Below are 22,967 nucleotides of genomic sequence, written 5' to 3'. Positions count from 1 at the left end.
ACGGTCCCTGAGGCCTCCGACTGTCAGGCTGGAGGTACCGCAGCCCAAGAACATTAGGCTGGGTAACAGCTTCTTCCCCCAAGGCTGTGAAACATCTGAATGCCCTGTTGCCACCAGTACCCATTATTTACGACATTACCAGTAGCATTACACTGTTGTCTATTTAACTATAGGTCATAAATGTACTCCATGTCAGCTTGTACATCTGCAGAATATTTGTTAATATTAATTATATTAATAATAATATTAATAAGGAGGAGGAGAAGATGGTGGCGCGATGCAGCACGTGCGGCCTCTCCGGTGATGATATCTGTTGTCTGTCAAGCAGGTACCGTGCACAATCCTGATTTGATGGAGATGGATGTGAGAGTACGGAGGAACATCTGGAGAAACTTCTGAAATGCCCGCTTCGCTGCCGCCGCTACTGTGTGGTAACCGGAATCTTCAGAGCAGCAGGCCCCGAAATCCGCGGCTTTGCGTGTTTCAGCGGCCGAGGGGAGGTTGAAGGCACTCAGCAGAGGATGGCGCTCGGGAGGCTGTATTGGCGAGGCTGGTCGGAGGCTCGAAGTTTTCAGACGGACGGACTCAGTGTCGGCTGTGGTCGGCTGCTTCCAAGGCATCGGCAAGTTGACAGTGCCTGGAGGTTTATGGCAGGAAGTTTCTCCTTTTTGCCGCCTGCTATCGGAGACTCGGGAGTCGATTGACTCGTGGACTTTTGAGATTTTATTTACCGTGCCCATGGTCTGTTCTTCATCAAATTATGGTATTGCTTTGCACTGCTGTAACTATATGTTATAATTATGTAGTTCTGTCAGTGTTAGTCTTTGGTTTGTCCTGTTTTCTGTGATATCACTCCGGAGAAACATTGTATCATTTCTTAATGCATGTATGCATTTCTAAATGACAATAAAAGAGGACTGAGTGTTCTCATCATCTAAAATCAGTGTGCTGTGACCACAGGACCATAAGATATTGGAGCGGAATTAAGCTGCCGAGTCTGCTCCACCATTTCATCACGGCTTATCCATTTTCCCTCTCAAGCCCCAGTCTCCTGCCGTCTCCCGGTAACCTTTCACCAATCAAGAACCTATCAACCTCTGCCTTAGTTACACCCAGCGATTTGGCCTCCAAAGACTGCCCGCGGCCAACAAATTCCGCATCCGCTCTTCCGAGGCCTTCCGACACTCGACAGCTTTCGATTAGATCCTGCCCTGCTCATCCTTCCGAGTTCCAGTGAGTACAGGCCCAGAGGCACCTAACGCTCCTCGTCCCGACAAGCCTTCGCATCCCAGAATCAGTCTTCGTGAGCCTCTTCTGAACCCTTTCCAGTGTCAGCGGGTCATTTATAAGGTGAAGGGCCTGAAACTGCTCGCAATACTCCAAGTGCAGTCTGGCCAGTGCCTGACCAAACCTCAGCATCACATCCTTGCTTGTGTATTCTTGTCCTCTCGAACGGAGTACGAACATTGTACTCGCCTTCCTCACCGCTGACTCAACCTGCAAATTGACGTTCACCCCTTCTGACAGACTTCCGAGGCGGGAGGAGAAGATGGCAGCACGACGCAGCACACGCAGCTCTCCGGTGAAATGATATCGTATCTGTTAAATAGGGGCCGTGGACAATTCTGATTTGATGGAGACAGATGTGAGAAGGCACAGAGGAACATATGGAGAAATTTCTGAAATGCCCAGTTCACAGCCGCTGCTACTGTGCGATCGAGAATCTCCAGAGGGAAGGCCCCAAAATCCCCGGCTTTGCCTGCTGCTGGTGACCGAGGCTGAGGTCGAAGCGTTCGGCAGAGATGGTGCTCGGTACTCGGTATCGGAGGGCTGGTCGGAGGCTCGAAGTTTTCGGACGACTCAGAGTCGGACTGTGGTCGGGCATGGCAGGGAGAGTTTTCTTCCTTCTCCCGTCTGCGTGAGATGTGGGACATTCGAGAGACTTTGAACTTTTTTACTGTGCTCATGGACTGTTCTTCATCAAGTTTCGGTATTGTTGCACTGTTGTAACTATATGTTATAATTATGTGGTTTTTGTCAGTTTTTCAGTCTTGGTCTGTCCTGTGTTTTGTGATATCACACTGGAGGAAATATTGTATCATTTCTTAATGCATGCATTACTAAATGACAATGAAAGAGGACTGCGCGTCCTCATGATCTGAGATTGCGTGACCATACACTTCCCGACACTGTATCCCATCTGCCACTTCTTTGTCCACGTTTGGCCTAAGTCCTGCAGGCTGCCTGCTTCCGCAACACTATCTGGCCCACCAGTATCCTGGTGGTTCTTTAATTAGGGTAACTTTTCTGCCCCTGGGGTAGACTTTCAAGGGGAAAAAAAAGTTTTTTTTTCTCGCAAAAACAAGTACTGTAGCTTTAAAAGTTAGGCAATAGTAACCATAAACTTTTTTTTTCCCAGTAAGCTTCATAAGTAATATTTTCTGACTTTTTAAGTGAGATAAAAACTTGAAGGTGCCAGAATTTCACTATTTTGGGCTTGTCCCCTACCCAGACTCTGTAACTTACAAGTTACAGCAAAGTGGAGCAAAGTAACTTGTAAGTCAAAATAAAGTAATAATAGGTATTAAATTCATGAAACTTTTAGGTTGTATTTTCTCACAAGAACTTTTTAAAGACATGCCAAATTCATGTGGGGTTTTTTTAATGCAATTTTTATGACTAGGAACTGCTGTTCCCCAACACTTCTGGTATTACCAACACGCAACACGTTTTAGACTATGAAGACACACAGTCCTCTTTTATTTTCATTTAGTAATACATGCATTAAGAAATGATACAATATTTCCTCCAGTGTGATATCACAAAACACAGGACAGACCAAGACTGAAAAACTAACAAAACCACATAATTGTAATATATAGTTACAACAGTGCAACAATACCATAACTTGATGAAGAACAGGCCGTGAGCACAGTAAAAAAGTTCAAAGTCTCTCAAATGTCCCACATCTCACGCAGACGGGAGAAGGAAGAAAACTCTCCCTGCCATGCCCGACCACAGTCCGACTCTGAGTCGTCCGAAAACTTCGAGCCTCCGACACTGAGTACTGAGCGCCATCTCTATCCGAGCAATTGGACCTCAACCTCGGTCGCCAACAGCAGGCAAAGCCGGGGATTTTGAGGCCTTCCCTCCGGAAGATTCCCGACCGCGCAGTAACCACAGCAGCGAACTGGCGTTTCAGAAATTTCTCCAGATGTTCCTCTGTGCTTTCACATCTGTCTCCATCAAATCAGAATTGTCCACGGCCCCTATCTAATGGATACGACATCATTTTTCACCGGAGAGCTGCGCACGCACGGCGCGCTGCACTCTCTCCTCCCACCGTTTTATAGAGCAATCCAAGTTTTTCCCCAAACAACTGCTTTTGTGCTGCCACGCAAATGAGAAGTGACGGGGGGGGGGGGGGGAGCATGTGACTGCCCTGGCAGACCACTGACATTTTGGTGTCCAGAAATGTGAGCAATTCAAAAGGTTTAGACCTCCTGACCTGAGAGTGTGTTTATTACCTGTCATAAAGGGAAACATTCATCAGATGTATCAGTATTACAATGGAGTAAAGGGAATTACAGAGGCAAGAGAGAGGAGCTTGCCCAGGTGGATTGGAGGGATGACAGCAGAACCAAGATGGCTGAAGCTTCTGCGGATAGTTCACAGGCGCAGGAATAGTTATGTCCCACAGAGGAAGAAGTTCTCAAATGGAAGGAGTAGGCAACCATAGCTGACAAGGGAAGTTAAGGACTGCATAGAAGCCAAGGAAAGGGCATATAAGGTCGCAAAAGTGAGTGGGAAGTTGGATGATTGGGAAGCTTTTTAAAATCCAACAAAAAAAGCTATAAGAAGGGAAAAGATGAAACACGAGGGCAAGCCAGCCAATAATTTAAAGCAGGATACTAAAAGTTTTTCTCAGTTATAGAAAGAGTAAAAGGGAGGCGAGAGTTGATATTGGACCACTGGGAAATGATGCTGGTGAGGTAGTAATGGGGAACAAAGAACTGGCAGATGAACTTAATGGGTAGTTTGCATCAGTCTTCACTGTGGAAGACACTAGCAGTGTGCCGGAGGTTTCTGAGTGTCCGGGAGCAGGAGTGAGTGTTATTGCTATTACAAAGGAAAATGTGCTAGGCAAACTCAAAGGTCTTAGGATGGACTACATCTCAGAGTCCTGAGAGGGGTTTCTGAGGAGATATAGATGACTTGGTCATGGTCTTTCAAGAATCATTTGATTCTGGAATGGTCCGGGAGGACTGGAAGATTGCAAACGTCACTCCACTCTTTAAGAAGGGAGGAAGGCAAGAGAAAGGAAATTATAGGCCAGTTAGCCTAACCTCAGTAGTTGGGAAAGTGTTGGAGTCTATTATTAAGCACGAGGTTTTGAGTTACTTGGAGACTAATGATAAAACATATCAAAGTCAGCATAGTTTCTGTAAAGGGAAATCTTGCCTGACAAATCTGTTAGAGTTCTTGGAGGAAGTAACAAGCAGGGTGGACAAAGGAGAGGCTGTGGCTGTCATTTACTTGGATTTTCAGAAGGTATTTGATAAGGTGCCACACATGAGGCTGCTTAACAAGATAAAATCCCATGGCGTTACAGGAAAGATACTGGCATGGATAGAGGAATGGGTGACCGGCAGGTAACAGTGAGTGGGAATAAAAGGGGCCTTTTCTGGTTACTCTTTGGTTGGTGGTGGTTGGCATCCGTCTGTCTCGAAGGACAGTGGGTGACGATGATGATCATCTTCACAAGTCTGGGCGGAAGGTCTGGAGATCCTGAGATGCCCAGTTGGTCAAGACCCCCCTCTCGGCCTCACCAGTGCAGTCCAAAGGAAAGCTGATGAAGCAATACGTTTGGCACCAGCTGGGGATCTGGTTCACGAGCAGGGGGGTGTGTCCACACGCCGGTGGGGCTGTGCGCTACGTTGTGCAGGGGCCAGACCTCCTCCCCGTCCTCCGCCGTTCACCCCGAGTCCGAAAAGAGTTCAGTTTCCATGTGTCGCCAGCAAGGAGGGACAGCACGAGACTTGCTGTTGCAGAGGCTGGGTACTGGTAGGGAGAGTCTTACACACTCAGCTCACCTTTTCGCAAGACTGCTAGCCAGCGCTGGGAGCTGAAAGTGAGAGCCACAAGCACCACCCACCACACCGCCACACCAGACGCGTCACAGCAACCATCTTTTACTCTTTATATATCTAAAGAAAGATTATGGTACCGTCTTTCACGCTGCTGGCTAGCTTATCGTCAAATGTATTTCATTTGTTGTTGAGGTAACTGGTGTCAGGATGGTTGTTGTGACGCGTCCAGTCTGGCAGTGTAGTGGGCAGTGCCTGACGCTCTCACTTTCAGCTCCCACCGCTGGCTGGCAGTCTCGCAAACAGGGGAGCTGAGTGTGTAAGACTCTCCCTGTCAGTACGCAGCCTCTTCAACGGTAAGCCTCGTGTCGTGCCTCCTCGCCGGCGACTCACGGAAACTGAAATCCTTTCGGACTCGGGCTGAACTACAGAGGACGGGGACAATGTCCGGACCCTACACGTAGCACGCCGGGCCCACCAGTGTGCGGACACGCCCTGGTGCTCGTGAACCAGACCCCCAGCTATGGGGAAAGAGCCCCACTGTCTTGAGGGCAGCCTCGGGGAGAGACGAAGACTACGGGAGTGAACCCAGACAGCAAGTCCGGAGTGCAGCCCCAGTGGACGTCACTGAAAATCCTTCCAGCAGCTCCTGCAGACAAGCTGGTGCCAAACGTATTGCTTCATAAGCTTTCCTTTGGGCTACACTGGTGAGGCCGAGAGGGGGTTCTTGACGACTGGGGCATCTCAGGATCTCCACACCTCCATCAGCCAGGTTTGACTCCATTGTCCATGGAGACAGACAAAAACCATTATCATCTATGGCCTCTCTTCTGCCTTTGTGCCGCCTTTGGCTTCCCTCGTCAGCCACAGTTGCCTCGTCCTCCCTTTAGAATGCCCCTTCTTCTTTGCGGGTATCTATCCTGTGCCTTCCAAATTGCCCCCAGAAGCTTCATCCATTGCTGCTCTGCCTCTGTCCCTGAAACATTTCCCTCCATACCGGAATGAAGTGACCGGAACTGAACAGAATACAGTGGCATGCAAAAGTTTGGGCACCCCGGTCAAAATTTCTGACACTGTGAGTAGCTGAGCGAGTAAAAGATGAACTGATTTCCAAAAGGCATAAAATAAAGATGACACATTTCTTTAATATTTTAAGCAAGAAAACTTTTTTATTTCCACCTTTTTACAGTTTCAAAATAACAAAAAAAGAAAAGGGCCTGAAGCAAAAGTTTGGGCACCCTGCATGGCAGTACTTAGTAACACCCCCTTTGGCAAGTATCACAGCTTGTAAATGTGTTTTGTAAACACGAGGAATTCTGCAGATGCTGAAAATTCAGGCAACACACTTCAAAGTTGCTGGTGAATGCAGCAGGCCAGGCAGCATCTCTAGGAAGAGGTACAGTCGACGTTTCAGGCCAAGACCTTTCGTCAGGACTAAATGAAAGAAGAGCTAGTAAGAGATAAGAAAAATCTCTCACTAGCTCTTCTTTCAGTTAGTCCTGATGAAGGGTCTCAGTCCGAAACGTCGACAGTACCTCTTCTGATAGATGCTGCCTGGCCTGCTGCATTCACCAGCAACTTTGGTGTGAAATGCTTTTTGCAGCCAGCTAAGAGTCTTTCAATTCTTGTTTGGGAGATTTTCGCCCCTTCTTCCTTGCAAAAGTCTTCTATTTCTGCGAGATTCTTGGGCCGTCTTGCATGCACTGCTCTTTTGAGGTCTATCCACAGATTCTCGATGATGTTTAGATCAGGGGACTGTGAGGGCCATGGCAAAACCTTCAGCTTGTGCCTCTTGAGGTAGTCCATTGTGGATTTTGAGGTGTGTTTAGGTTCATTATCCTGTTGTAGAAGCCATCCTCTTTTCACCTTCGGCTTTTTTACAGACAGTGTGATGTTTGCTTCCAGAATTTGCTGGTATTTAATTGAATTCATTCTTCCCTCTACCAGTGAAATGTTCCCTGTGCCACTGGCTGCAACACAAGCCCAAAGCATGATCAATCCACCCGTGCTTAACAGTTGGAGAGGGGTTCTTTTCATGAAATTCTGCTCCCTTTTTCCTCCAAACATACCTTTGCTCATTGCAGCCAAAAAATTCTATTCAAAAGGTTCAAAGGAACATCTAAACAAGCCTGATGCCTTTTGGAAACAAGTCCTGTGGACTGATGAAGTTAAAATAGAACTTTTGGGCTCAGCTATTCACAGTAACAGAAATTTTGACCAAGGGTGCCCAAACTTTTGCATGCCACTGTAATTTGCAGGACGTTCACGATAATCTGGGGGATTTCATTATTTGAATTATTTAAAACATTACGTAAAGGGATTCTGGATTTAAACTCAGCCTGGAGCGAGTGACCAAGAAGAGAAAATCCAACATGAGCTGTAATTTTTCAAAACAGCCAGTGATCTGGTTTGAAAAAGCCAAAATGTGGTTTGAGAGTAGATTATCACAAGGCTTTCAAAGATGAAATAGGTTCAGTCCGGAAAGAGAGCCCCTAAGGTCGAAGGCCCTGGGTCAGCTTGTCCAGAGGCCCGACATCTGCGAGTTCAGGCCCAGAGACTGGAGGTTCTAGGCCCGAGGTCTGCGAGTTCAGGCCAAAGGATTGGAGGTTGTAGGCCCGATATCTGTGAGTTCAAGCCAAGGAACTGGAGGTTGCAGGCCCAATGCCTGCAAGTTCAGGCACAAGGACTGGAGGTTGTAGGCCCGATGTCTCTCAGTTCAGGCCCAGGGCCTGGAGGTTGTAAGCCTGATGCCTGTGAGTACAGGCCCAGGGACTGCAGGTTGTAGGCCCTAACACCTGAAACTATAGGCCTGATGTCTGCGAGTTCAGGCCCAGGGATTGGAGATCACAGGCCCAATGTCAGGGACTGGAGGTTGTGGACCGGATCTCTGTGAGTTCAGGCCAAAAGGACCGGAGGTCGTAGGCCCGATGTCTGCGAGTCTGAGAGTCCGAGGTCAGAGAGGCAGCCCGCCCTGCAGCTGGAGGCCTGTCTGTGAGCGCGAGTGGGGTAGGAAGGGGCTTGTTTCGGCCTGGTCGCCTTGGTCCCGCTGAATGCGGTGGGCACGCTCGTGGGCCGCCCCCAGCACATCCTTGGGTAGTGCTGCCTGTCAGCGCCAATGACGCAGTCCTCTGTCTGTTTTGAAGTACAGGTGGCAGATAAATCTGGACGTAGGCAAAAAGTTGCAGACCCGCGGGGCGAAACCAAAGGAGTGGATTAGCGGTGTGTGGTAGATTTAATATTGCAGTAATACTTGAGTAATCTCGTGTGTATATGTATATCATTTGATTAAGCACTCTTGTTCATCTGAATAACTCATTACAGGTTATACGTACAAATGGAGGAGAAGATGGTGACACGATGCAGCGCGCGCGGCCTCTCCGGTGAATGATATCGGTATTTGTTAAGTAGGGAACCGTGCACAATCCTGATTTGATGGAGACGGATGTTGAGAAGCACGGAGGAACATCTGGAGAAACTTCTGAAATTCCTGCTTCGCTGCCGCTGCTACTGTGCGATCGAGAATCTCCGGAGGGGGAGGCCCCGAATCCTCGGCTTTGCCTGTTGCCTGTTGCTGGGACCGGGGTCAAAGCGCTCGGCAGAGATGGTGCTCGGTGCTCGGTGTTGGAGGGCTGGTCGGAGGCTCGGAGTTTTCGGACGGACTCAGAATCGGACTGTGGTCGGGTGCTTCCAGGATGCTGCATCGGCAAGTTTGCGGCGCTGGAGGCTCATGGCAGGGAGAGTTTCTCCCTTCTACAGTCTGCGTAAGATCATGGGACTTTGGAGAGACTTTGAGTCATTTTACTGTGCTCATGGTCTGTTCTTTATCAAATTACGATATTGCTTTGGGCTGTTGTAACTATATGTTATAATTATGTGGTTTTTGTCATTTTTTCTAGTCTTGGTCTGTCCTGTGTTTCTGTGATATCACACTGGAGGAACATTGTATCATTTCTTAATGCATGCATTACTAAATGACAATAAAAGAGGACTGCGTGTCCTCATAATCTAATCTAATCGAAATACGTGAATTACATGCCCGTAACCACCTGATAGGTGCGTGGCTCTTGACTTCAAGTAGGCGCAAAGTTAGACCTGCATTCCCGGACTCCCGCGTCTTCCTTTCAGCCAGTTTCACGCCTTGAAGTTGCAGAAGGTCACACCAGGTTGCTCTCCTAGAGAACTGGCGCCGGCTTCTGATAGTGTTTCATAAAATTCCACTGCATTTCTTTACTGACCTCAGGAGGAGGAAACCAGGGGTCCTCATCGATGGCGGGGGGGGGGGTGGAATCAGAAGGGGGAAGAAGGTCACCCACTTTAAATTCCTCGCTGTTATTATTTCAGGGGACCCGTCCTCTAAGTCCAACTGCGAAGAAAGTACGGCTTTCTCGGGGGCCGCCCCGAGGCTCGGATCGCAGGACCCGACTTTGGAACGCTGTCGTTCGCTTCAATTCCTTGCACAGTTTATAATTCTGGTTCCCCCGCCCCCCCACTTCCTTTCACGCATCGGGTGCTGCTCTTCTGTTTTCAGTTTTCTGTTCTTTTCAAATCTTTTTTTTTTATTTTTATCCAAGATAAACAGGAGCACATTGAAGTAAACAGCACTTACAATGTATCAAGAAAAAAAACATTATATAAAGATTGAAAAAATTTTGTGATGAAAAGAAAACCCCTACTAAACAAGATTAGATTAGATTATGAGGACACGCAGTCCTCTTTTATTGTCATTTAGTAATGCATGCATTAAGAAGTGATACAATATTTCCTCCGGTGTGATATCACAAAACACAGGACAGACCAAGACTGAAAAAACTAACAAAACCACATAATTATAACATATGGTTACAACAGTGCAACAATACCATAACTTGATGAAGAACAGGCCATGAGCACAGTAAAAAAGTTCGAAGTCTCTCAGAAGTCCCACATCTAACGCAGACAGAAGGAGGAAGAAAAGTGGGGAAAGAGCAAAACCCCATTAGGTGTTCAACCCCGGATCCATGCCTCATACACAAAGCTTCTAAAGATAAACATCAAACCGCCAGCAAGAAAAAAGTACCAAAAAATTTACAATTAGATCGTGGAGAATCCATCAATTAACTCAAATGATAATAACGAGCAAATGAACCCCATCTTTTCTCAAAATCATCTATTTTCAGTTTTATTCTTTTCTTTTCTTCCATTGGGTCCTTTCGGGCTTTCTCGCTCTGTGGCAAGCTGTGAGCGAGCAAGCAACTCTCGAGGCTGGGTAGCTTATGCTTTCTTTGACGATAAACGAAGCTTCAGGTTTGGAACTCGTCAGTGGTAGTGAAACGGATTCTGAACCCCGGGCATTGTCTGCCTAAGCTAGGCTGCGCGAATTCTTGAACCTGCTTGAATTGCGAGCTCTGGGCAGGTAATACTTATGGAACAACACCTGACAAAGGGACTCGGCCCGAAACGGCGACTGTACCTCCTCCTAGAGATGCTGCCTGGCCTGCTGCGTTCACCAGCAACTTTGATGTGTGTTGCTTGAATTTCCAGCATCTGCAGATTTCCTCCTGTTTGCGTTTTTAATACTTATGGAAGTTCCCTTCTCCTTTAGCCAATATTTGGAGTAAATATTTGCTTCAGCCAAACATTGATGTAGACAAAAGCACTGTCAGAATCAGAACCAGAATTTCTTGAAAGACCTTTATTTCCCAGGCTGACCGCACTCTATCTGTCAACTCCAATACGCTCTCTCTCTCTCCCTCCCCCCTCTCTCTTCTCTTCCCTCATCTCCCTCTCTCTCCCTCCCTCCCACTCTCTTTCTATCTCTCTCTCCCTCCTTCCCATTTCTCTCTCTCTCCCTCCCTCTCCTTCCCTCTCCTTCCCTTTCTGTCTCCCTCTCCCTCTCCGTCTCCCACCCCTCCCTTCGCACCCTCTCCCCTCCTTCTATCTCCCTCTCTCTCCCTCCCTCTCTCCCTGTCTCCCCCCCCACAACCCCCTCGCTGTCGCCGGAGGTTGGTGCCCGGGCGAGGTTTAACCAAATCACTTTGCGTCCTGGGCTCGCGGTTACGTTACGACGAGCAGCCGGTGCCCCGATCCCGCTCCTTTTCCTAGGCCACTCTTCCGAGGCCTTGCGGATCGGGGGCAGCCTGCGGGCCACGGACTCCGGGCTGAGCTGAAACGTGCCTTCCGATTTGCTGTTTCGTTCCTCGCGCAATTCTTTTTTGTTTTACACGTTGGGTGGGGGCGCGGGTTTGATGTTTTTTTTCCTCTCTGAACGGTTGTTCTTTGTTTCGGGGTTGTCGGTGGGGAAGACAAGGGTCAGCATACAGGCTTTGATAATAAATGTATTTGAAACCTTGCAAAACTATTCAAGCCTGGACATTATACTGACCCCTGTCTTGCTGCAGATTCCAGAGCACAGTGACAAAGAAACATAGAAACATAGAAAATAGGTGCAGGAGTAGGCCATTCGGCCCTTCGAGCCTGCACCGCCATTCAGTATGATCATGACTGATCATCCAACTCAGAACCCTGTACCAGCCTTCCCTCCATACCCCCTGATCCCTTTAGCCACAAGGGCCATATCTAACTCCCTCTTAAATATAGCCAATGAACTGGCCTCAACTGTTTCCTGTGGCAGAGAATTCCACAGATTCACCACTCTCTGTGTGAAGAAGTTTTTCCTCATCTTGGTCCTAAAAGGCTTCCCCTTTATCCTCAAACTGTGACCCCTCGTTCTGGACTTCCCCAACATTGGGAACAATCTTCCTGCATTTAGCCTGTCCAATCCCTTTAGGATTTTATACGTTTCAATAAGATCCCCCCTCAATCTTCTAAATTCCAATGAGTATAAGCCTAGTCGATCCAGTCTTTCATCATATGAAAGTCCTGCCATCCCAGGAATCAATCTGGTGAACCTTCTTTGTACTCCCTCTATGGCAAGGATGTCTTTCCTCAGATTAGGGGACCAAAACTGCACACAATACTCCAGGAGTGGTCTCACCAAGGCCTTGTACAACTGCAATATTACCTCCCTGCTCCTGTACTCGAATCTTCTTGCTATAAATGCCAGCATACCATTCGCCTTTTTCACCGCCTGCTGTACCTGCATGCCCACTTTCAATGACTGGTGTATAATGACACCCAGGTCTCGTTGCACCTCCCCTTTTCCTAATCGGCCACCATTCAGATAATAATCTGTTTTCCTGTTCTTGCCACCAAAGTGGATAACCTCACATTTATCCACATTAAATTGCATCTGCCATGAATTTGCCCACTCACCTAACCTATCCAAGTCACCCTGCATCCTCTTAGCATCCTCCTCACAGCTAACACTGCCACCCAGCTTCGTGTCATCCGCAAACTTGGAGATGCTGCATTTAATTCCCTCGTCTAAGTCATTAATATATATTGTAAACAACTGGGGTCCCAGCACTGAGCCTTGCGGTACCCCATTAGTCACTGCCTGTCATTCTGAAAAGGTCCTGTTTATTCCCACTCTTTGCTTCCTGTCTGCCAACCAATTCTCCATCCACATCAATACCTTACCCCCAATACCATGTGCTTTAAGTTTGCACACTAATTTCCCGTGTGGGACCTAGTCAAAAGCCTTTTGAAAATCCAAATATACCACATCCACTGGTTCTCCCCATCCACTCTACTAGTTACATCCTCAAAAAATTCTATGAGATTCGTCAGACATGATTTTCCTTTCACAAATCCATGCTGACTTTGTCCGATGATTTCACCGCTTTCCAAATGTGCTGTTATCACATCTTTGATAACTGACTCTAGCATTTTCCCCACCACCGACGTTAGGCTAACCGGTCTATAAATCCCCGGTTTCTCTCTCCCTCCTTTTTTAAAAAGCAAGGTTACATTAGCCACCCTCCAATCCTCAAGAACTAATCCAGAATCTAAAGAGTTTTGAAAAATTATCACTAATGCATCCACTATTTCTTGGGCTACTTCCTTAAGCATTCTGGGATGCAGACCATCTGGCCCTGGGGATTTATCTGCCTTCAATCCCTTCAATTTACCTAACACCACTTCCCTATTAACATGTATTTCCCTCAGTTCCTCCATCTCACTAGACCCTCGATCCCCTACTATTTCCGGAAGATTATTTATGTCCTCCTTAGTGAAGACAGAACCAAAGTAGTTATTCAATTGGTCTGCAATGTCCTTGTTCCCCATGATCAATTCACCTGTTTCTGACTGTAAGGGACCTACATTTGTCTTAACCAATCTTTTTCTTTTCACATATCTATAAAAGCTTTCATAGTCAGTTTTTATGTTCCCTGCCAGCTTTCTCTCATAATCTTTTTTCCCCTTCCTAATTAAGCCCTTTGTCCTCCTCTGCTGGACTCTGAATTTCTCCCAGTCCTCAGGTGAGCCACTTTTTCTGGCTAATTTGTATGTTTCTTCTTTGGAATTGATACTATCTCCAATTTCCCTTGTCAGCCACGGGTGCACTACCTTCCTTGATTTATTCTTTTGCCAAACCTGGATGAACAATTGTTGTAAACAACAGGAATTCTGCAGATGCTGGAAATTCAAGCAACACACATCAAAGTTGCTGGTGAACGCAGCAGGCCAGGCAGCATCTCTAGGAAGAGGTACAGTCGACATTTCAGGCCGAGACCCTTCGTCAGGACTTGTTGTAGTTCATCCATGCGATCTTTAAATGCTTGCCATTGCATATCCACCGTCAACCCTTTAAGTGTCATTTGCCAGTCTATCTTAGCTAATTCACGTCTCATACCTTCAAAGTTACCCCTCTTTAAATTCAGAACCTTTGTTTCTGAATTAACTATGTCACTCTCCATCTTAATGAAGAATTCCACCATATTATGGTCACTCTTACCCAAGGGGCCTCTCACGACAAGATTGCTAATTAACCCTTCCTCATTGCTCAATACCCAGTCCAGGATGGCCTGCTCTCTAGTTGGCTCCTCGACATGTTGGTTCAGAAAACTATCCCGCATATTTTCCAAGAAATCCTCTTCCTCAGCACCCTACCCAATTTGGTTCACCCAATCTATATGTAGATTGAAGTCACCCATTATAACTGCTGTTCCTTTATTGCACACATTTCTAATCTCCTGTTTAATACCATCCGCAACCTCACTGCTACAAAGGAGAGGGAATCAACTGAATAACTTATTGCAGGAGGGTTACCTTGGGGAAATCCTTACTCTCCGCCTGGGAGGCCTCAGCATCGCTCAAGGCCGCAGCAGTGTTCCCCATCAACAGGAAGCAGTGGGATCGAGCCACCAGACAGTTCTTGTTTTTCGGTTCCCGTTGAAGGGCCTGAAATGAAGGATTCAACGTTAGTTCGTCCAGACCACCGCTCGGCGAGATTGGCTGAACTTTAAAGATTAAAAACCCTCCCCAGGGCATGCTCCCTTCTCACATTAGGAAGAAAATACAGGAGCCTCAGGTCCCACACCACCAGGTTCAGGAACAGTTATTACCCCTCAACCATCAGGAAGGAGGTACAGGAGCCTCAGGACCCACACCACCAGGTTCAGGAACAGTTATTACCCCTCAACCATCAGGAAGGAGGTACAGGAGCCTCAGGACCCACACCACCAGGTTAGGAACAGTTATTACCCCTCAACCATCAGGAAGGAGGTACAGGAGCCTCAGGACCCACACCACCAGGTTCAGGAACAGTTATTACCCCTCAACCATCAGGAAGGAGGTACAGGAGCCTCAGGACCCACACCACCAGGTTCAGGGACAGTTATTACCCCTCAGCCATCAGGAAGGAGGTACAGGAGCCTCAGGACCCACACCACCAGGTTCAGGAACAATTATTACCCCTCAACCATCAGGAAGGAGGTACAGGAGCCTCAGGACCCACACCACCAGGTTCAGGAACAATTATTACCCCTCAACCACCAGGAAGGAGGTACAGGAGCCTCAGGACCCACACCACCAGGTTCAGGAACAGTTATTACCCCTCAACCATCATGAGGGAGGTACAGGAGCCTCAGGACCCACACTACCAAGTTCAGGAACAGTTATTACCCCTCAACCATCAGGAAGGAGGTACAGGAGCCTCAGGACCCACACCACCAGGTTCAGGAACAATTATTACCCCTCAACCATCAGGAAGGAGGTACAGGAGCCTCAGGACCCACACCACCAGGTTCAGGAACAGTTATTACCCCTCAGCCACCTGGCTCTTGAACCAGTGGAGATAACTTCACTCTCCCCATCACTGAAATGTTCCCACAACCTATGGACTCACTTTCAAGGACTCTTCATCTCAAGTTCTCGATATTTATTGCTTATTTATTTATTATTATTTCTTTGCTTTTTGTTGTCTTCTACACCCTGCTTGAACACCCAAGTTGGTGTGGGCTGTCACTGATTCTGTTACGGTTATTGTTGAAGAGCACGGGTTCCCAAACTGGGGTTCACGGACCCCTCAGTTAACGGCGGGAGTCCACAGTATTAAAAAGGCTGGGAACCCCTGTTCCATAGATTGACTGAGTATGCCCGCAAGAAAATGCATCTCGGGGTTGTATATGGTGACCTATAGGTACTTTGGTAACAAATTTACTTTAAGCTTTGAACCTACTTCGAACTTAAATATTCGCTTTACCTTGGCCTCTCATTATAAGAAGGACTGTGATGTGTTGGCCTTCACCAGTCGGGGAATTGAGTTTAAGGGCGACGAGGGAATGTTTCAGGTCTATATAACCCTGGCTAGACCACACTTGGAGTGCTGCGTTCAGTCCTGCTTCCTTCGGGTTGTTAAAGCAAGGGGTGGTAATGGGGAAAAAACTCCCGCGACCTACTAAGTGGTGGTAATGGGGATAAGCTCCCAACGGCGTGCGTCTCAAACAGCCTCTGACAACCAAGTCCAGCTCCCGGCCTTCACGTGTGGTCGAGCTACCCCAGGATCCCATCGTTCCTCAACACTCCACCCCGGACTCGGCCGTCAGCATCAGTATCAGGTTTAAAATCACCGGCAAACGGAGTGAAATTTGTTGTATTTGAGGCGGGAGTACAGGGCAGGGCTTAATAATAAAAAAATTAAATTATAGCATATATTATATGTTATAAATTTTATATAAATTACATGAAATTAAGTTAGAAAAATTAAAATAAATGTCGAGGATAAGAAGAGCAGAAAGAGAGAAATTTTTAGGTATTGTTCATGGGTTCTATGTCCATAGAAACCATAGAAAAACTACAGCACAGAAACAGGCCTTTTGGCCCTTCTTGGATGTGCCGAACCATTTTCTGCCTCGTCCCACTGACCTGCACACGGACCATATCCCTCCATACACCTCCCATCCATGTATCTGTCCAATTTATTCTTAAATGTTAAAAAAGAACCCGCATTTACCACCCCGTCTGGCAGCTCATTCCATACTCCCACCACTCTCTGTGTGAAGAAGCCCCCCCAATGTTCCCTTTAAACTTTTCCCCCCTCACCCTTAACCCATGTCCTCTGGTTTTTTTCTCCCCTTGCCTCAGTGGAAAAAGCCTGCTTGCATTCACTCTATCTATACCCATCATAATTTTATATACCTCTATCAAATCTCCCCTCATTCTTCTACGCTCCAGGGAATAAAGTCCTAACCTATTCAACCTTTCTCTGTAACTGAGTTTCTCAAGTCCCGGCAACATCCTTGTAAACCTTCTCTGCACTCTTTCAACCTTATTTATATCCTTCCTGTAATTTGGTGACCAAAACTGAACACAATACTCCAGATTCGGCCTCACCAATGCCTTATACAACCTCATCATAACATTCCAGCTCTTATACTCAATACTTCGATTAATAAAGGCCAATGTACCAAAAGCTCTCTTTACGACCCTATCTACCTGTGACGACACTTTTAGGGAATTTTGTATCTGTAGTCCCAGATCCCTCTTTTCCACTGCACTCCTCAGTGCCTTACCATTAACCCTGTATGTTCTACCTTGGTTTGTCCTTCCAACATGCAATACCTCACACTTGTCTGTATTAAACTCCATCTGCCATTTTTCAGCCCATTTTTCCAGCTGGTCAAAGTCCCTCTGCAGGCCCTGAAAACCTTCCTCACTGTCTACTACACCTCCAATCTTTGTATCATCAGCAAACTTGCTGATCCAATTTACGACATTATCAACCAGATCATTGATATAGACGACAAATAACAATGGACCCAGCACTGATCCCTGTGGCACACCACTAGGCACAGGCCTCCACTCGGAGAAGCAATTCTCTACCACCACTCTATGTCCATTCAGGAATCTGATGGCAGAGGGGAAGAAGCTGTTCCTGAATCGTTGAGTGTGTGTCTTCAGGCTCCTGTACCTCCTCCCTGATGGCAGAGGGGAAGAAGCTGTTCCTGAATCGTTGAGTGTGTGTCTTCAGGCTCCTGTACCTCCTCCCTGATGGCAGAGGGGAAGAAGCTGTTCCTGAATCGCTGAGTGTGTGTCTTCAGGCTCCTGTACCTCCTCCCTGATGGCAGAGGGGAAGAAGCTGTTCCTGAATCGTTGAGTGTGGGTCTTCACACTCTCAATGATGGTAACAGTGAGAAGACAGCTTGGGGTTGGGGGGGATCCTTACTGATGGGCACTGCCTTTCTGAGACAAAGCCTGTGGAAGATGTCCTCACCGGTGGGGAGCCTAGAGCCCGTAATGTGTCTGCAACCTTCTCCAGCTTCCTCTGCCCCTTCCAACATGAATCTCATCCCGCCTGCCCCAGAGGGAGCCCCGCCTGCCTCTTCTCAGCCCAGCTCCCCGTCCTATCGACGTCCCGCTGTAACCACCGGCAGCCCTGTGCCCTCTCCACAAACCGCTGACCACCCCCCCCGACCCGGTGACATCTGCAGACTCACTAACCCGCCCTTCCACCTCCCTCCACCTTTGTAAAGGTCACAAGAGGGCTGGGGCGGGGGCAGTCCCAGAACAGATAGACCAACTCCTCCCCCCCCCCACCCCCGCAGACCAACCCATCAAACAGAATAGACCCCATCTACCATCCCGCACACCAACCTCTTGGGGGCAAGACAATTCTGAAAGAAAAAGTTGGGAGAAAGGAGAGAGAGGTGAAGCAGGGGACAGCTTCAGTGCATTCGTTGAGGGATTTTAACCTCACTCCACACCACCCAGCCCGTCACCCAGTAACCCGACTCCAACCGCAGAAGGGATTGCTGGAACGGCTTCCCGAGAGCATTGCGGTAGAAGTCTGTTGTGACAGTGGACGTGGGGTGGAAGTTCTGGGCTGACGGGTAAAGGAATTGCTGATACGTTCATTTGGAATCCCGCCCCCCCCAGAACCCCACCCCACCCCAAACCGGGGCAAGGAAAAGGCGAGCCAGAAAACTCAATCACTCACCGACCCACCCCTCCACACCCCCAATCACCCACCGACCCACCCCTATACACCCCCAACCACCCACCGACCCACCCCTCCACACCCCCAATCACCCCCTGACCCACCCCTCCACAGTCCCAATCACCCCCCGACCCACCCCTCCACACCCCCAATCACCCACCGACCCACCCCTCTACACGCCCAATCACCCACTGACCCACCCCTCCACACACCCAATCACCCACTGATCCACCCCTCCACACCCCCAATCACCCAGTGACCCACCCCTTCACACCCCCAATCACCCACTGACCCACCCCTCCACACACCCCCAACCACCCATTGATCCACCCCTCCACACCCCCAATCACCCAACCCACCCCTCCACACCCCAAATCACCCACTGATCCACCCCTCCATACCCCCAATCACCCAGTGACCCACCCCTCCACACCCCCAATCACCCACCGACCCACTCCTCCACACCCCCAATCACCCACTGACCCACCCCTCCACACCCCCGATCACCCACTGACCCACCCCTCCACACCCCCAACCACCCACTGACCCACCCCTCCACACACCCCCAATCACCCACTGACCCAACCCTCCACAACCCCAATCACCCACTGACCCACCCCTCCACACCCCCAATCACCCACCGACCCACCCCTCCACACACCCAATCACTCACTGACCCACCCCTCCTCACCCCCGATCACCCACTGATCCACCCCTCCACACCCCCAATCACCCACTGACCCACCCCTCCACAGTCCCAATCACCCACTAACCCACCCCTCCACACCCTTAATCACCCACTGACCCACCCCTCCACACCCCCAATCACCCACTGACCCACTCGTCCACACCCCCAATCACCCACTGACCCACCCCTCCACACCCCCAATCACCCACTGACCCACCCCTTCACATACTGCCAACCACCCACTGACCCATCCCTCCACACCCCCAATCACCCACTGACCCACCCATCCACAGTCCCAATCACCCACTAACCCTCCCTTCCACACCCCCAATCACCCACTGACCCACCCCTCCACACCCCCAATCACACACTGACCCACCTCTCCACACCCGCAATCACCCACTGACCCACCCCTCCACACCCCCAATCACCCAGTGACCCACCCCTCCACACCCCCAATCACCCACCGACCCACCCCTCCACACCCCCAACCACCCATGACCCAGCCCTCCACACCCACAATCATACACTGACCCACCCCTCCACACCCCCAATCACCCACCGACCCACCCCTCCACACCCCCCAACCACCCACCGACCCACCCCTCCACACCCCCTGACCCACCCCTCCACACCCCCAATCACCCACTGACCCACCCCTCCACACCTCCAATCACCCACCGACCCACCCCTCCACACCCCCAATCACCCACTGACCCACCCCTCCACACCCCCAATCACCCACCGACCCACCCCTCCACACCCCCAACCACCCACCGACCCACCCCTCCACACCCCCAATCACCCCCTGACCCACCCCTCCACACCCCCAATCACCCACCCCTCTACACCCCCAATCACCCACCGACCCACCCCTCCACACCCCCAATCACCCACCGACCCACCCCTCCACACCCCCAATCACCCACTGACCCACCCCTCCACACCCCCAATCACCCACTGACCCACCCCTCCACACCCCAATCACCCACTGACCCACCCCTCCACACCCCCAATCATACACTGACCCACCCCTCCACACCCCCAACAACCCACCGACCCACCACTCCACACCCCCAATCACCCACTGACCCACCCCTCCACACCCCCAATCACCCACTGACCCACCCCTCCACACACCCAATCACCCACTGAACCACCCCTCCACACACCCAATCACCCACTGACCCACCCCTCCACACCCCCAATCACCCACTGACCCACCCCTCCACACACCCAATCACCCACTGAACCACCCCTCCACACACCCAATCACCCACTGACCCACCCCTCCACACCCCCAATCATCCACTGACCCACTCGTCCACACCCCCAATCACCCACTGACCCACCCCTCCACACCCCCAATCACCCACTGACCCACCCCTTCACATACTGCCAACCACCCACTGACCCATCCCTCCACACCCCCAATCACCCACTGACCCACCCGTCCACAGTCCCAATCACCCACTAACCCTCCCTTCCACACCCCCAATCACCCACTGACCCACCCCTGCACACCCCCAATCACCCACTGACCCACCCGTCCACAGTCCCAATCACCCACTAACCCTCCCTTCCACACCCCCAATCACCCACTGACCCACCCCTCCACACCCCCAATCACCCACTGACCCACCCCTCCAAACCCCCAATCACCCACTGACCCACCCGTCCACACCCCCAATCACCCATTGACCCACCCATCCACACCCCCCATCACCCACTGACCCACCTACCGTCACTTTGTGGACATGCAATCAATCTGCTATTTTATGTTTTTATATTTATTGCGCGTTGTTAATAAAATATTTTTTTACCTGATCGCTTTTTTTTGTATGCTCCAGATCCGGAGTAACAATTATTCACACTCTTGGACAGGGTACGATGTTAATCTATCTTGAATCTTGCACCGGAGAATTGCGCGCCCCTCAGTTCCCTCCCCACCCCCGGACCCGAGCGGGGCGGCCGCCACTTACCAGGGTGTAGCTCTGAACGGCCTTCTCGTACTCGCCCCGCCGGTACAGCCGGTCTCCCTCCGACTTGTAGGTCAGGTAGGAACAGATCGGCCCGGCCGCGATGTTCTCCTCGTCCTCGGCCATGGTCCCGGGGCATCAGCCGTCGCTCCTCCCGCCGGTGGCCGCAACTGTTTGCGAGGTAACCAGCTGGTCTCCTAGCAACCCCCCCGCTACTTCCCTTAACGACGGGACGCGGGCCAATTCCCACCGAGGGAGGCGTCGCCCTCTCGATCGCCTCCGTTCCCCGCGGGCGAGCTGCCGGTGCGAATATTTCACCGTCCCCCTGACGATGGACGGGACGATATCTCCGCGGCGGGCGGACAGTTTCGTGTCCAGACGGTTTCGTGTCGGAGGTGTCGCCCCCTCGGAAACTTTTTTTTTGTCCTTGTTGTTTACGATAGACGGCTGGAAGCCGAACACAAGTATAAATTCAGGCTGCTCGTACCACGAAGGGGTTTGGAGATACAGAAAATTAACTTTTAATTGAATATAATGCGTTTATTTGCCTCACGGTGCTTTGCAATAGTTCAACCCAGCTAAAAATGATTTTCACTTGTACTTGGTGTCGGAGGCTTCTCGCCGAAGTGCCCAACAATAATTCAGCCAGCACCGACGGATTCTAGTTGCCCTGATACCGTTTCTCCATGACCACAATGTCCTGGTGAAACCTTTCACCGCTGACAGCTCCAAGGTTGGCAGGGAAGGAATGCAGAAAATGAATCTTTAGCGACATGTTGCGCTCCAAGGTTTTGTATGCTGGTCAGCCAGCCGCACAGTAGTTTGGTGCTCTGGAGTTGCCGAGGAAATTTTCAACAACACCCTTGAATGCCTTCCATGCGAATTTCCTCAGGTCCCACTAGAAGTTCTTCGAATCGCCTGACATTGATGACCTGTTTCACTTGAGAACAAACAAAAATACCTTCCTTAATCTTGGCATCAGTTATTCCGATTTGAGTTATAGATTGAAATAACAAATATAGGTGATTTTTTTTTAAATGGTGCATGATAAGGAAATTTCATAGTGACTTTCATGATCAAACAGCCTAAAATCCATAAGACACATCCAAAAGTATTCAGGGAGCATAATCTTTGCTGTCTTTGTGTCCTGGGGAGAGATACGCAGTATTTCAAATGCAGCCAAGGCTGGACTGGTGACCTGGAGCATTGTGAACAGTTTTGGGCCCCGTCTCTGAGAAAGGATGTCCTGACATTGGAGAGGTTCCAGAGGATTCTGGGAATGAAAAGGTTAATACATAAAGAGTGATTACTCTGAGCCTGTACTTCCAGGAATTTAGAAGAATAGAAGAATGGTGGGGGGGGGGGGTCTTGTTGAAACCTATTGAACGTTGAAGGCCGAGATAGAGTGGATGTGGAGAGGATGTTTCCTATACTGGGGGAGTCTAGTACCAGAGGACACAGATAGAGTGGATGTGGAGAGGATGTTTCCTATAGTGGGGGAGTCTAGGACCAGAGGACACAGATAGAGTGGATGTGGGGAGGATGTTTCCTATAGTGGGGGAGCCTAGGACCAGAGGACACAGATAGAGTGGATGTGGAGAGGATGTTTCCCATAGTGGGGGAGTCTAGGACCAGAGGACACAGTAGAGTGGATGTGGAGAGGATGTTTCCTATTGTGGGGGAGTCTAGGACCAGAGGGCACAAATAGAGTGGATGTGGAGAGGATGTTTCCTATAGTGGGGGAGTCTAGGACCAGAGGACACAGATAGAGTGGATGTGGAGAGGGTGTTTCCTATAGTGGGGGGGAGTCTAGGACCAGAGCACACAGATAGAGTGGATGTGGAGAGGATGTTTCCTGTAGTGGGGGAGTCTAGGACCAGTGGACACAGATAGAG

At 49.6% G+C, this 22,967-nt stretch overlaps 1 protein-coding gene across 7 annotated transcripts in view; it reads right to left on the bottom strand.

Moving 5' to 3' along the window:
- Positions 1-21,417, bottom strand: part of odad4 (outer dynein arm docking complex subunit 4) — a 137,846-nt gene extending 116,429 nt beyond the window's left edge. For 2 of the 7 annotated variants that reach the window (XM_072248809.1, XM_072248810.1), the window contains exons 1-2: positions 21,076-21,413; positions 14,238-14,369 (exon numbers count right to left, since the gene is read on the bottom strand). In XM_072248809.1, coding sequence (XP_072104910.1) covers positions 14,238-14,369; positions 21,076-21,198 — 255 coding nt within the window. In that variant the 5' untranslated portion in view covers positions 21,199-21,413. Of the gene's footprint in view, positions 1-14,237; positions 14,370-21,075 lie in introns of all 7 variants that reach the window. The other 5 variants (XM_072248811.1, XM_072248812.1, XM_072248815.1 and 2 more) reach the window with 4 other exon arrangements.
- Between the last annotated feature and the right edge of the window lie 1,550 nt (positions 21,418-22,967).

This window comes from Mobula birostris, chromosome X (assembly GCF_030028105.1).
Source record: "Mobula birostris isolate sMobBir1 chromosome X, sMobBir1.hap1, whole genome shotgun sequence".
Taxonomy (NCBI): domain Eukaryota; kingdom Metazoa; phylum Chordata; class Chondrichthyes; order Myliobatiformes; family Myliobatidae; genus Mobula; species Mobula birostris.
This window is presented reverse-complemented; position numbering and strand designations above follow the sequence as displayed.